The sequence below is a fragment of the Hylobates moloch genome, unplaced genomic scaffold (genome assembly GCF_009828535.3).
Source record: "Hylobates moloch isolate HMO894 unplaced genomic scaffold, HMol_V3 SCAFFOLD_8, whole genome shotgun sequence".
Lineage (NCBI taxonomy): Eukaryota > Metazoa > Chordata > Mammalia > Primates > Hylobatidae > Hylobates > Hylobates moloch.
The window spans coordinates 55,283,213-55,298,841 of record NW_026652283.1 but is presented as its reverse complement, the minus strand read 5'-3'; the positions used below and the strand labels follow the sequence as shown (position 1 = coordinate 55,298,841).

Below are 15,629 nucleotides of genomic sequence, written 5' to 3'. Positions count from 1 at the left end.
AAGCTGGCAGGAGCAACTTCTGAGAGTTGGGGGCTGGGATGGAAAAATCATTGGCAAGTAGGGGGTTTGCAGATCAGGGGTAAATATCTCTAGCAGTTTTGAGTGACTTCAGTGTCATTCTGCATGTGTGCTTGGGTGAGGCCAGAGAGAGAAGGTCAGTTTGGGGAAAAGGCTGGAAGCCAGAGAACTGCTGAGCTGGGAGAAAGGCCTCAAGGTAATGGGGCCGCAGCAGGCCCAACTCTCCAGGGGCCACCACCTGAGCGCCCTCCCCGTGCAGCATGGTTCTCCAGCTGGTTCTCCAGCATTTTGCCCCGCAGAACAGATGGCCGTGCTGCCAAATTGCCCACAAAGCAGTTCCCTGTGGTCAGGAGACTTGTTCAGAAAGTCCTGCCTCAGTGGCTGTGGGCTGGGCTCTGGGGGCCTGGGTCTTTCCTAGAGAGCCTGCTGTAGGAGGTGAGCAGAGCCTAACAGGCCCGGGGAGGACAGTTGTGCCAGGGCCATGGAAGGACAGATTCCCTTCTCACCGCAAGCCAGGTTTTCCCATGGCACTGCATTCTAAAATCCTCCATTAAGATGAAACTTAGTCATCGTGCACATGGTGCCCCTCCTCTGCCTCCCAGGGGATTCCAGTTAAGGAGCCCACCTGCTTGCTGTTCCTTTGAAAAGTTCTGCTGGCTGTGCAGGAAGCGGGGCACGGGAGGAGGAGACCTGCCTGCTCACCAGGCCTCGGTGGGACCACAGGAGAATCTGGGTCCCTGTCCTGCAGAAGGTAAAGCTGGGGTTGCCCTGCCTCGGCCATTGTACCTTTGCTAACGCTGCGTTCTCCAGTGGAAGCGTTCCTCGGATCACCTCTCAAGTCCTGGCCATCAAAATTAATCCAGAGTGACAGAAGTCAAAATAGGGTTACCTTTAGAGTGCAAGGATGACAGGGAGGATTCTAGAGTGCTGATGCCCTATTCCTGATCTCACGGTGGGGATATGGGTGTGTACTATGTGTAAAAATTCATCAAACTGAATATGTCAAATGGTAATGCTGCTTTGGAAAACAGTTTGGCAGTTCCTCAAAAATGGAACATGGAGGCCGGGTGTGGTGGGTCACGCCTGTAATCCTAGAACTTTGGGAGGCCAAGGTGGGTGGATCACCTGAGGTCAGGAGTTTGAGACCAGCCTGGCCAACAGAGTGAAAACCCGTCTCTACTAAAAATACAAAAATTAGCTAGGCATGGTGGTGAGCGCCTGTAATCCCAGTTACTTGGGAGGCTGAGGCAGGAGAATCACTGGAACCTGGGAGGTGGAGGCTGCAGTGAGCTGAGATCAAGTCACTGCACTCCAGCCTGGGCAACAGTGCAAGACTCCATCTCAAAAAAAAAAAAAAAAATTGGAGGGGTAACCTATAGACTAAAACAGACTAAAAAGTCCTGTCAGCCAGTTTCAACATCTGCGTCTCATTTGTACCCTGATTCAAATTCTTTTTTATTTTTGAGACGGAGTTTCACTCTCGTCGCCCAGGCTGGAGTGCAATGGCGCCATCTCGGCTCACTGCAACCTCTGCCTTCTGCGTTCAAGTGATTCTCCTGCCTCAGCCTCCCAAGTAACTAGGATTACAGGCACTCACCACCACACCCGGCTAATTTTTATATATTTAGTAGAGACGGGGTTTCACCCTGTTGGCCAGGTTGGTCTCGAACTCCTGACCTCAGGTGATCCACCTGCCTTGGCCTCACAAAGTGCTAGGATTACAGGCATGAGCCACTGTGCCTGGCTCAAATTCTTTTTAATAATTCACACAGGACAGTTTTGAGACAATTGGGAAATTTAAATTCTAGGGATTATTGCTAGTTTTGCTGTGTAGTAGAATGGTGGTTATGATACACAAGAAGTTCTTTTCGAGTGATCTGCTAAAACATTCACAGATGAAATAGTATGATATCTGGTATTTGATTGAAAATAATAAAAGATGGAGTAAACTGATGGGTGTGGGGATGGGGCTGGATTAGCCATTGTTGGGGCAGGAGAGTGGGTAGGTTTGTAGTAGTTCATGATACTATCGTGTCTACTTTTGTGTATGTTCAAGCCTCCAAAGTTAATAAAGCTAAAACAAAGATATATATAGATCAAAAAATATATATGATGTATAACAAAGTATTTCTCCAGAGAAACAAATATAAACAAAATGAAACAGACTGAGAATCCATAATTATGTAAGAACAAGATCTTTCTCATCTCAGCCAGTTTTTCCATAACTAGGTTTTTTGATAATGTGTGTTTCACAAGCTGAGACTCTCAACTCCTAGTCCAGAAAATTAAGCAGAAACTTACAGATTACTAAAACCCAAGGAGAAAGAGTTGGATACAGAAAAATTTGTGGAAGATTTTGGGTCAGAAATGAGCAAGTGTTCACACCAGAAGGTCCTCTACTGAAGGCGTGAGCCAGGCTGCAGATGTGTTGGTGACTGAATTGGATATGAAAATAGCATATCTGTCTGGCATCCTCATCCCTCACAGAATTGGATGGCAGAGCCCTGGTTCTCAGGACCATTGAACATTAAAACCACCTGGGTGCTGGGCGCAGTGGCGCACACCTGTGATCCCAGCACTTTGGGAGGCCGAGGCAGGTGGATTGCTTGAACTCAGGAGTTTGAGACCAGCCTGGAAAAGATGGGGAAATCCCATCTCTACAAAACAAACAAACAAACAAACAAAAATCCCACCTGGGGAGCTCTGAAAACATACAGATGCCCAGGCCCATCCTGGACCAATTAAATTGAGATCTCTGCAGGAGGGAGGCCTGGGGTTTCAGTGGTTTCAAATGCTCCCCGGGTGATTCTAACCTGCAACCAGAGTTGAGACTTGTGGTGTTAGGACAGGCAAGGTTGGGATTTAAGCTGGTGTGCCCATATTTAAAAACAGCTGGGTGAACGAGCTGGGAAATGGTGGCAGCCACGGCTGCCAACTCAATGACAAATTGAGTTGGTAGGTGAGACACTGGGTGTCACCTTTAGGCTGTTTGCTCTGAGTCACCTGAGGTCATTTGGAACCACTGTGTCCAACCTGAGTCACTTCTCTCTGGAACTCTGGGGTGTGGCTAAGATCCTAGTAGGCCAAAGGTTGGCTGCTTTGGACTGAGCTGTGGGCTTCTATGCTGCAGGCTTTGGCAAGCGCATATCAAGTACAAGGGTAAACAGCTGGTCAGCAGAAGACACAGTCTGGATAAAGCTGGGTAGGGAAAAGTTGTGGAGTGCACGAAGATTGGCCTCCTGCTTCACGCTGGGCTGTGAGTCAACCCAAAGTAACACTCAGCAGCTGAACAGGCAGTGCCAAGCCCAGATTCCATCTCCACGGCAATGAGATTCCTCCCCCAGGATCCGTGTCTAGCGCTGAATAGTGACTTTCATCCCTGCCACAGCGGAAAGTCAAACTGGCTAATTGGCAGGGAACAGAGAGATTTAAAGCAAACGCATCAGGAGCCACTGATCCCTGGCAACTGCGGAGAGGGGAGACACGTAGTTTCTAAGCAATCACGACACGTTATGGGAAACTGTGATTCAAGTTTCCCAAATTCTATTCTCAGGTATTAGCTGTGGCACAGAGCAAGGCCCCCCTCCCTGCAACTTCCTTGCCACTCAGGTCGGTGGGAGGAGCAGCTCGAAGCTGGGGTGAGTGTCGCTTAACCTTTTGCCGGTGCAGCAGGAGCCAATCACTTCCAGGCCATCTTGGCCCAGAGGGAAGGCACCTGCCCCCAACACGGGGTTTGTGGCTGAGCTGGCCTTGCGTCATGCCCTCCTGCTCCAGGTGTGACTTGCACTTTGACCTTCTTTTTGTCTGAGCCCCACCAGTTTACCTGTTCTGACCACTGACCAGCCCAGCACTGCTCACAGTGCCCCAGCATTGGAGTCCCTTTTCTTGGCCTCTTTCAGAAACTTCCCTTCTCAGGAGGCCTTTTCAGGTGTGGCCTGGGACATCTGCCTCTCCGCCTCTGGCCCCAGAGGTCCTGGCCTCACTTATCTGCTGCCAGAAAATGAGAAGGCAAGGCTCTGTAACCAACCAATCGGCCAGCCAGCCAAGGAAATATTGAAGACTCAGAAAGAGCTTTGAGAGAGAGGCATTTAGGAAGCACAATCTGTAGGAGGCGGAGTGCTCTGGGTGTGAGGGGGAGATGCAGGGGCTATGGACTCAAGACTGTTTCCTGAAGGAGGTGGGGCTAGGATGAGGTGAGAAGGATGAGCATGATATTAATTTGGTGGTGAGAAGAGGTGGGACAGGGTGGCTGAGTGTGTGGGGACCAGAGAAGAGGCAGGAGTGAGTGCGTGCTGAGAACACTCGTGGGTGGGGTGATAGCCCCAAATCCTTAACCATGGGCCCTGACCCACCAGAACCTGTGCCAGGTAGGACCCTTAGCTGCCGGGTTGTGGGGACACCTGGCTAGTCCTGGGAAAGGACCAGGAGAATGATGGGCAGGTGGCCACTGGGTCGGGGGTGGGGTCAGCTCAGGGCAGCAGCTGTTTACCAACCAGTATGGAAGTGGTTCAATATTTTATTAACCATAAAGGACCCTAAAGAGTGTGCAGTAACAGAATCCTCGCCATGCCGGTGGGATGGGGCAGTGACATGGCCGCACACCCCACCATGAGATGTGAGCTCAGCACTCAGACACTCTGAGGGGATGAGCTGTGTACTTGTCTGCAGGAGGACACAGTCATGAGTCAGAAGCTGCTGTTTTCCTTCCTTGGAAAGGATGGTATGTTCCAGCATAGTGCAGGGGGCCCCTCAGGCCACCCCAGTCTTAGGGGAAGCTGAGCTGCCTCTATCCTCGCCCAGCCATTCCCAGCTTCCCCCTCTGCGGCCCTGGCCCCACCCAGGCGTGGCTCCCACAGCGGTGTGGGATGGAGAGGCTCTCAGGCTCCCCTGTGAGTCTGACTCCAGTTCCTGTTGGTCTTGTAAAGTCAGAAGACATCCCAGTGATGACAAGAGTATAAAACAAGACTTGTCAAACTTCATTTTGAGCCAGGAAAATCACAGGATTGTCACTGGGACAGGGGTTGTGGTTGTGACCTCTGTAATTGGTCTGGCTGCTGCATAGTCACTCTTGCTGGAAGCCACGAGACTTTGCTGGAAGGAAAGCCTTCCTCCCTCGATATGGAGGGCTCCGAGCTTCACAGGCAACCGCAAGGATCTGGCACGTGTCACACAGCAATGCTTTGACAGGCCAGGAATCCCACCTGCAGGGACCCCCAACAGAAGAAGAATCCCAAGCACCGACACCATAGAGCAGAGCAAGACGCCAGTGGCAAGCTCAGCACAGCCACTGCAGTGAGAGGTCTTGGTGGAAGCGGCAGAGCTGACCTGGCTGACTCGTGCAGGCAATGGACACGGGGACGTGTGCAGAACTTATCAGTCGGAAGGCTGGAGAACCGCACGGGGAAAATGGGCAGGTATCAAGGCGGGCTGACAGCAGGAGATGCAGGCGAGGCCAAGCCGTGGCCATGCTGTGGTTAGGATACTGTGGCTGGGACTGCTGCCACAGGACATGGGATGCTACTCTCACAGATGGTCTCCTGGCCTAGCTGCCACGGCCAAAAATAAGTTCTCTTCTGTTCCTGCACCCTAGCCTTCAAAGCCCCACTGGGCTGGGCAGGATAGGAAGGCTGTGACCTCTGCAGGGGTGGGGGACAAGAAGGACACCTGGTTCCTTCCATTCCTTCCATTTCCAGAGGGGCTGATGGATTCCTGCCAAGAGTCACCGGGGAATCCTCCCAAATAGAATGGGTGCTGGAAGCTGGACAGCCAAAACAAACAGAACAATAGCAAAAAATGCGCATTATATATTGGAGAAGCAATTGTGTTGATGGAAACAATAGAATGAGCTAGTTTTGTCTTTAAACCTAGGAAATAAGGCCAGGCGTGGTGGCTCATGCCTGTAATCCCAGCACTATAGAGAGCTGAGGAGGGCGGATCACTTGAGGTCAGGAGTTTGAGACCAGCCTGGCCAACATGGTGAAACCCCGTCTCCACTAAAAATACAAAAATTAGCCAGGTGTGGTGGTGCACACCTGTAATCCCAGCTACTCAGAAGGCTGAGGCATGAGAATCGCTTGAACCCAGGAGGCAGAGGTTGCAGTGAGCTGAGATCACGCCATTGCATTCCAGCCTGGGCGGCAGAGCAAGACTCCATCTCAAAACAAAAACAAAAACAAAAAACACCAAAAAAACAAATACACCTAGGAAATAGATGAATAACATCACCTCCCAGGTGAGTAAGAGAACAAAAGACCCTGTGGGTTCATCCTCTTATTCCTCAGGGGAACCATATCCAAATGAGACATGTACACAGGCAATACCTGCAGGGCGCGCTGCGTTCTACATAGACATTCAAAACTGTCTCAATTCAAAACTCTCTCTCCAGAGGACGGCAGCTCCTATCTCATGCAGACAGAGAGGGTGGGGTGGCTGCATCAGAGGTCTGGTCAGGACTTGAGAGATGCAGTGAAATTTGATTGTGGCTGGTGGGTGAAGTGAGGTTTGATAGAAAGAGAGTGGCCCGTGCATATCCTCTGGGGACCCACAGACACCCTGAAATTGTATGCAAAATGTTGCATGTGTGTTCATGTACTTTTTCTGGCACAAGGGGAGAGCCTTTATGGAATCCTCGAACAAAAACAAGCACTGCCCTGGAATAATATTTCCTAAACACTCTCATCACCCGACACCCCAAGGCTTGACAGGATGCTCTAAAATATCCATTTCTGTTCTCATCCGTTCACGTGCAGCATTATTCCCACTTCCCAGCCTTCTGCCCTCTTCTCCTGTCTCCTCTCCATGCTTAACATGCCAGCCCCAAATGCTCCTCCTTGCCACCCAGGGCCTGAGTCATACATCCATCTGCTGAGCTAAATATCTCTACTTGGATGTCTAAAAGGCACCTCAGCCTGAATTCATTCCAACTAGAACTCTTGATTCACACCCCCACGGAAAAACCCCATTCCTCCCCCGGGCTCATCTAGCTCAGTTCACGGCATTCCTCTTTCTGTAAAGCTGGGGAAGTGTGCAGTGGTGAAGCGCGGGGTCCAAATTCCAGCTTTTCCATTTGCTAATGGTGGGACTTTACGCAAACTGATTCGACTCTCTGGGCCTCAATTGCCTCTTCTGTAAAATGTGGGAAGAACTAACGCCTAATTCATAGGAGTGTTATGAAATCTAGACAGGTTAACTATGTGAAGGGTTTAGAGGAGTGCCTGGCTAACCATATTAGCCACTGTCATTCTTATTCTTCCAGTTGCTCGGGACAAATCCTAAGAATGATGCTTATTTCTCTCTTTCCCTCATGCACCACACCCAAGCCCATCAGCAATTCCTGTCCATTCCACCTTCAAATACAGATCCCGAATCTGACCTCCTCTCCCCATCTCTATTGCTACCAGACTTGCCTGGGCCGCCTGGTCACTTGTGGTGGTCTCCTAACTGCTCCCCTTGCATCTACCATGGCCATCCTCCCCACACCAGCTCTCCGGGTGGCAGCCAGAGTGATCTTACAAAACCATAGATCAGGTCATTGCTCCCCTGTCACACTCAAGCCCATCACAGCCCTTGCTATGCTGAGAGGCCCATCCTGCCCCCCCCCCCCCCCCCCCCCCCCACCTGCCCCCAACCTGCCCCCCCACCTCGCCTGTGCCTTCTGCAAGCCTCTCCCACCACTCCTCCTCCCTCCCTTTACTCTGGCCATTCTGAATGTTATTGGTCCTCCTTGAGCCCTTCTGAGGCCTCTGCCCAGAGTCATGCCAGAGTGGAGGCCACGGCTGAAGGCAGAGGCTGTTGGCCTGGGGTGGAGAGGAGAGATTCCTCTGGGCGGAAGGTGACACTGGGCAGCCTTGGATGAAGTGAATACCTGGTGTGGGGAAGCAAAAATAAATAGAGAAACAAAAGGATTAATTTTGCTTCTTTCCAGGGACTTGATTTTCTACAAGGGCTGCTCCAAGAGGCTTCTACACCCCCGCAGGGAGGCAAGCACCGTTTTGAGGTGGCCGGGCTGGCGAGGAGGTGCAGACCCCAGCCAGCTGGAGGGGCTCTGCCCTGGTGGCGTTCCCACTCCCACCTCATTCGCAGGGCGCCGGAGAGGGCTGCAGGTGTTTTATTCCCACCCGGCTTGCAGCACAAGGAGGGAATCGCCTGACACCTTCCCCTTCTCCTCTGCCCCGCTTCTTTTCTCTGCTCCCACAGGTGGAAGTCACCAGCGGAAACAACCCTTCACTGTTTGGGGGGCTGGGAGAGAGGGGCCACGAGGGCCCTGGGAGAGCCACCGGGCGGCAGGCAAGGGGCGGGGCAGTCTCCCTTCCGGCTTCAGGGACCGAAGGGTGAAGGGCAAGGGGAGCTCAGGAAATAAACGAGTACTCCCGACTAATGTTTAACCCCGGACTCCGAGACTCCGACTGGTCACAGTCCTGCAGACCTCCAGGTCCTGCACAGGCGACGCAGCGCTCCACTGGCCCGCAATGCGCACCCCGGGGGAAATGGAAAGTGCCATTGAAATGTCAGATGTCACCGTCTTCATCAGCACTCTTGGAATTTTGGCGAAAGTGGCTTCTTTTGCTGAGACTTGACTCACTCCCGGCAGAGGGATGATAGCGGCCTCGCCTCGAGCGTTTATCCAGCTGCAGGCGTCATTCTTGGTCGCCTGTTGTGTCCAGAGCCCCCGCGCAGGGAGGGAGCGCAATTCCCGATGCGCCCGCTGGATGGCGCTGGCGCCGCGCCGTGTCCCGGGCTGAGGCGAAACCGCGCTGCCCAGTCCATGCCCGGACGCCCCCGCGCCCCCGCGCCCCCGCCCGGCCCCGCGCGCTGCAGCCGCCGCCTCTTCTCGGCTTCCTCTTGCTTTCCAGTAACTCTCCTCCTGGGGAAAAGGCTTTTCATGCAGCAAGCTCGGAGCCTACGGGGCTGGCCTCGGACTGGATGGGGTAAGGACGGGTGGCGGCGCTCGCGCCGAGCTAACGGAGGGCTCAGGCGGCCGGTGATCGGGGCCGGGCCAAGGCCGCCGTCTGGGGTGAGCGGCCCACCCCGAGCTCTGGGCCAGGGCTCGCGGCTGTCCGGCAGATGCTGGGCGGGGAGGTGTGGGGAGGGGGCTTCCTCAGGCGGGGCAACCGGAGGGGAATAGGGTGTGCAGGGGGGAGGGGAGGCGTGGAGCGCCTGGCCTGCAGGCACTGGGCGGCGCCCTCCCGCCGCTTCTCCCGCCTGGTGCCTGGTGGCTTGGCCTCCGCTCCAGAGCTTCGCGTATCCTGGCAGGAGCCGGCGCTCTCTCCATACTTAGGACTTGACCCTTCTTCCACACCCGGGCAGGGAATCATCTGCCCAATCCGAATTTGATTTTTTGCTTGTGAGAGGAGAAACTGGTGACAGTGTCGCATGGACACTGTCGGGGAATCCGAGACGTAGACCTGGAAGCCTGTACCAGAGGCCTTGTGGACAGCTTTGGAGCATGCATCTTAAGGCACACCACCGGTTTCTGCTGCTTTGGCACAGCCACGCAGCACCTAGGATGCTTCTCTGCACGCAGCAGTGGCCTAATCCGTGCACCCTCTGACGGTGTTGGAGGGAGCTGGAGCAACATCAGATTAATAGCCCCTGGGCTATTTGTATGACGTGCAGATTTCACCCTCTCATTCTTAAAGGGTGAAAGGCTCCAATTCAGAAAGGCGAGGATGGGGCCCAGGAATCTGCAATCTGCGTGGGGTTTTTTTTTTTTTTTTTATAGAGTCTTGCTCTGTCACTCAGGTTGGGGTGCAGTGGCGCGATCTGTGCTCACCGCAACCTCTGTCTTCCAGGTTCAAGCGATTCTCCTGCCTCAGCCTTCCGAGTAGCTGGGACTACAGGTGCACACCACACCTGGCTAATTTTTGTATTTTTAGTAGAGACAAGGGTTTCACCATGTTGGCCAGGCTGGTCTTGAACTCCTGACCTCAAGTGATACACCCACTTTGGCGTATCCCTTGTTCTGGGATTACAGTATCCCAATGTGCTGGGATTACAGGCATGAGCCACCGCGCCTGGCCAGAGTTTGCATTTTGTTGTTGTTGTCGTTTGTTAGTTTGAGATGGAGCCTTGCTCTGTAGCCCAGGCTGGAGTGCAGTGGCACCATCTCCGCTCACTGCAACCTCTGCTTCCCAGGTTCAAGCGATTCTTCTGCCTCAATCTCCCAAGTAGCGGGGATTAACAGGCATGCACCACCATGCCTGGCTAATTTTTTTATTCTTAGTAGAGACAGGGTTTCTCATGTTGGGCAGGCTGGTCTCAAGCTCCTGATCTGCCCACCTTGGCCTCCCAGAGTGCTGGGATTACAAGTGTGAGCCACCGCGCCTGGCCTGTTTTGTTTTCTTAAATCCAGTTCTGATTCAAGCCTAAACCTGCCACTTCCATTCCCAATCCTCTGAGCTTCATGAGCTCCAGATACAGGGCTGTTAATCACAATTTCTTTAGTTCTTTATATCTCTTGTGGAATTAGAGGGGTGGATGTTCTTTTTGGAAAAACATTAGAAAATGCCTACATGTCTTTATTGAAAGAACTTAAAAACAATGTATTTCTCTAGGGTTTATTTTCCCTCACGGCTCTCAACCTTCTCAAAATATAAGGTTGGCGGATTAATCATACTGAAAGTCTTCAGTTGGATATTTTATTATTGCATTTTTAAAGTCATGTTTTGTAATTGCCCTGACAATGTAAGGAATAATATTTGTGAGGGTGAGTCAACAACACCTTCCCTGTTGGTGTTCTGCCCTCTAATAACCCGGCGGGCTGGATCCCCAGCACCTGGAAGGAGTCATCATGGAACGTTAATAAGGAGGAAGGCTGGTGCTGGCGCCTGGAACGCTTCAGAGACAGAAAGCAGTGACTAGGCCAGACAGGCCCCTTGTTTCTGCGCTTTGAGAGAGAAGTGAGAAATGGAAAATAGTCTCTTTATCTTCTCAGCAAATACAGCCTATGCTCAGAATGTCTCCGACTTCCCATCTCTGAGATGCCAGCTGCCCAGTTCCATGGAATCCTGGCAAGCGAGAAACTGTCGTTCCTAAGAGTTCAAGAAAATGAATATTCTCTCAACTCCGTGAGGGCCAGTGGGTTCCAGGTGAGATGAGACAACTTGGTGAGGGTTGTAACTGAGCTCCCAATGCATTTAGAAGCCTCTGGATGGCCGGCGAGGGGGAGCGGGTTGGGGGGTGCATTCCAGCCATGCTGGAAAAATTATATTTTGAAGTTAAATCTGGTAGTGTTTTTTCCAATATTGAATAGGCTTCAGGAAAGAGATAATACATTAACTTCTTTGTTCAGAGGGTACTCAACTTGCTGGAGTCATCTCTGCTATGGCTTTATTTGCGAACAACAGAGAACTTGCTCTGCAGCAGCCGCAGGCTCTCTGGGGACCCCACAGGCTGTGCAGATCCCCCACCCCAGAACCACAGAAGGAGACGGAGCAGGAGCACACCCCGTCTTCCAGGCCCAGGACAGCTGCTGAGCTCCAGGACACGGACTCTTGAAGGTTGATTTTGACTACCTACTAAGCTCCAGCTGAACCAGTTCCACTTCTTTAACCTTCCCATGATCCCTGTGAGGGGTCTGTGGTGTTGCTATTTGCAGGTAAAGAAAGTGAGATTGAGGGAGGCTGAAAGACCTGGCCCCAAGTCACAGTGCCCCGCTGAATATGGTGCTGCCTGCTGGATATCCTGGGTGCTTCAACATCAGCAGCTCTCGGCAAGTGAGTGGGCCATGGACGAGGGACATGGGGGAGCAAGCCCAGCTGCACGGTTCCAGCTCTTTCCGCCACATCACAGCTTCTGCAGTCGGAAAGCCAGAACAGTGATCTTCAGTTTGTTCATCAAAGGGCCAAGAAATCTGTGTCCCCACCTTCTCTGCTTCAATTCTGGTGCTGCTTAAGCCAGTTATCATTTCATGCCCTAAACCAAAAAATAAACTCTACAAACATCAACATTACATAGGACAGGACCTGGCCCACAGGTAAGAAAAGCACCTACAAGAGAGCTGCATGGAGCCATGGGTGCATTTCCTGTTACTGCCAGGGCATCCCAGAATGCTGACAAAGACAAAACTAAGACCTTCCCACTCTGATTTGTCATAACACCAAGCAAGTGACGGAGGGGACAATTATGGGGCCCAGAGGAAAGTGCTTGTGTCGTGTAGACAAAATCCAAAGCAGCTTGTTTCAGACAAAACATTTTGCTTTGGAAACTTCTGAAACTTCTGTGGCCCTTGAATAAAGCAGAGATGATCTAAAAATTTTAGAAGCGGTTGAGGTACCTGTGGTAGAGGCAAGGCATGGGAGTGGTGATCTTTAAGGGGCTTGTCTTCAGTTTGAGGGCCACACACAGAGGAGGTGGGCAGAAAACAGGTCTCCCCAGAGCAGCTTTCCAGACAAAAACTTAAAGAAAAAATGACCAAGAAAATAGCTGATATAATTGACAATGCCATGAAATGAAAAGTTTATCATAAATTCTAATAAAAACTACAATGGGCTGGGCGCAGTGGCTCATCCCTGTACTGGCAGCAGTTTGGGAGGAGGAGGCCAGAGGATTGCTTGAGGCCAGGAGTTTGACACCAGCCTGAGGAACAAAGTGAGACCCTATCTGTATTTTAAAAATATACTTTAAAAAATATTTTTAAAAAACAGCAGATGGATATCCCTACTGCATTTGAGACCTGGCTTCGGTTCTGCCTCCTCTAGGGAAGCTCACAAGCAACACTAGAATCTCAGCTCTCTCTGTTCGCTGATGTCATCTGAGATTTTTCTTTTTCTTTCTTTTTTTTTTTTTTTGGCGATGGAGTCTCGCTGCGATGCCCAGGCTGGAGTCTAATGGTGTGATCTCAGCTCACTGCAACCTCTGCTTCCCTGGTTCAAGCAATTCTCCTACCTCAGCCTCCTGAGTAGCGGGGACTACAGGCGCATGCCACCATGCCCGGCTAATTTTCGTATTTTTAGTAGAGACCAGGTCTCACCCTATTGGCCAGGCTGGTCTTGAATTCCTGACCTCAAGTGATCCACCCACCTTGGCCTCCCAAAGTGCTGGGATTATAGGCGTGAGCCACGACACCCAGCCCATCTGAGGTTTTTCTAATGTAGAGAATATACCATAGTGTTTTAAATAACCCACGCTCTTACATTTGTCTGCACTCCCTTCTTCAACACACAGATTGGGGGCAGGAGCTGCTTTTTCAATGAGAAGAATGAACAGACCTAGTAGGCATTGCCTTTAGACCCAGGTAAGAGGAATCCCAGCCTTGGGACAGCACTTTCAAGGGCTAAGCCCATAAGCCATCCTTCCAGAACATTCTCTGGGTAGCTAGGGCTTCATAAGTCACTTGCTGGGTTTGTCCTCCCTGAGTGGACTGTGTTGTTGGTGTGCACACCTGTATTTCCATGGAATGGTATCTTAGTCCTGCTGCTATAACAGAATACCTGAGACTGAAAAATGTATAAACAATAGACATTTGTTTCTCACAGTTCTGGAGGCTGGGAAATCAAGATCGAGGCACCAGCTGGTTTGGTGTCTGGCGAGGGCCGCTCTCTGCTTCCAAAATGGTGCCTTGGGGCTGTGCGTGATGGCTCATACCTATAATCCCAGCACTTTGGGAGGCCGAGGTGGGCAGATCACCTGAGGTCAGGAGGTTGAGACCAGCCTGGCCAACATGGTGAAAACCCCATCCCTACTAAAAATACAAAAAATTAGCCGGGCGTGGTGTTGCATGCCTGTAATTCCAGCTACTTGGGAGGCTGAGGCAAGAGAATTGCTTGAACCCGGGAGGCAGAATTTGCAGTGAGCCAAGATTGCACCACTGCACTCTAGCCTGAGTGACAGAGCGAGACTCTGTCTCAAAAGACAAACAAACAACCAAAATGGTGCCTCATTGCTGGATCTTCCAAAAGGGATGAACGTATGTTCTCGAATGACAGAAAAGACAGAAGGGCAGAAAGTGTCCAAACTCACTCCATCAATCCCTTTTATAAGGTGCTAATCACTCCCTAAATGCCCCATCTCTTATTACTGTTGCACTGGGGATTCAGTTTCAGCATGAGTTTTGGAGGGATACAGACATTCAAACCACAGCATTGTGCACACTCCTTTTTCTATGGAATGGCCAAGGCGCGGCTATTTGCAGAGGCTCTGACAGAGCTCTGCTGTGGAGCTGGGGTGTCCACGTGCCTGTATGGAGGAACTTCCATGGCACCGGAGCCTGGCGGGAAGAGAAGTGGGCTGGGCTGTAGGCTGGGCACCAGGGACTATCACCTCGTGCCACCACATTTAGTGTGGAGTTCCAGAGAGGCCACAAATTCTTCATTTGAACTGGACTCCCCAGCCTCGTGTTCCTCTGCAGGATGTAAAAGGTAATGCCAGCAGACAGTGGCAGTGCTGGAGGCGCCTGGTGGGCAGAGGTTACCTGGCTGGAGTGGCAGGCGTGAGGAGATGCCTCCCAGCATAGGGAATGTGGGCTTCTGTTGGATCTCTTGTTCCAGGCCCCACACATGTTCGAGGCAGCCTGGGTATGTCTTGGACCGCTCAATCCCTCAAAGCCCTGTTTAATTCTCAGCTTGCTGTCACCTATGTGGTGCCAAGAAACAAGTCACCAAAATAATGAAATGCCTACCTAAGCTTAAAAACAAAACCATGAGGTCTTTCTAAATAAATTATGATAAAGTGCAAACTGCAGCTCCCTGTAATGATTTCAAGACTCCGTTCCAAGAATGCGTTAATTTAAAAAGGGAGTATAAGGCAAAGGGGGGTGATTAGAAGAGGAAGGCAGCTGACATCAAACTGAATATGCCAAGTTTCCTCCTCAAAAACAAGTGTGCATTATTTGTGGTGACCATTCTTGGTATTGTTCTGTTGCTGTAAAACACAGCATAGCATCATTATTTTAGATGCCATTCATTCAATATGTGGGTAAATGTACATGGTTAGGCTAGACTGGAGCGCTCGTCTACACTGCTTAAAAGAAAAGATTTACTAAGAAAATTCAAAGGACAAACAAGAATGCAAAGGGAATGTTAGGTTTAATTAAGAAATCAGCTCTTTAAAGGGCTTAACCAGAATAATTGTTGGTATGCAGATGGGGTTGTGAATTATAAATGACTCATCCATTCTTTGAAGGATGATCTCTTCTTGGAAAAGGATCTCTTCTTGGAAAGACTTCGGGAGCATTTTAAGTTGTTGAGGTCCAGGCGTGGTGGCTTATGCCTGTAATCCCAGCACTTTGGGAGGCCAAGGTGGGTGGATCACCTGAGGTCAGGAGTTCGAGACCAGCCTGGCCAACATGGTGAAACCCTGTCTCTACTAAAAATATAAAAATTAGCTGGGCGTGGTGGCGTGCACCTGTAATCCCAGCTACTTAGGAGGCTGAGGCAAGAGAATCGCTTGAACCTGGGAGGCAGAGGTTGCAGTGAGCCGAGATGGTGCCACTGCCCTCCAGCCTGGGCGACAGATAATAATAATTACTGAGTCGTTTTAAGCCGGTAACATTTGTTAGATGTTTATTACATGCTAGTTCCTCAGTTCCAGGTATTTAGTCTTCACAACAAGCCTAAGATTATGACCATTTTATGGAGGAGGAAAATGAAGGCCTCCCAAGTGCCTCGCCCGAA

At 51.1% G+C, this 15,629-nt stretch overlaps 1 protein-coding gene across 1 annotated transcript; it reads left to right on the top strand.

Moving 5' to 3' along the window:
* The first annotated feature begins 217 nt into the window (after positions 1-217).
* On the top strand, positions 218-11,570 carry LOC131384046 (rabphilin-3A-like). The gene is made up of 6 exons (XM_058442801.1): positions 218-363; positions 667-769; positions 8,215-8,348; positions 8,682-8,945; positions 10,952-11,105; positions 11,309-11,570. Exons 1-6 carry the CDS (start codon positions 218-220, stop codon positions 11,519-11,521), a joined length of 1,014 nt encoding a protein of 337 aa, XP_058298784.1. The 3' UTR covers positions 11,522-11,570.
* The last annotated feature ends 4,059 nt before the right edge of the window (positions 11,571-15,629 follow it).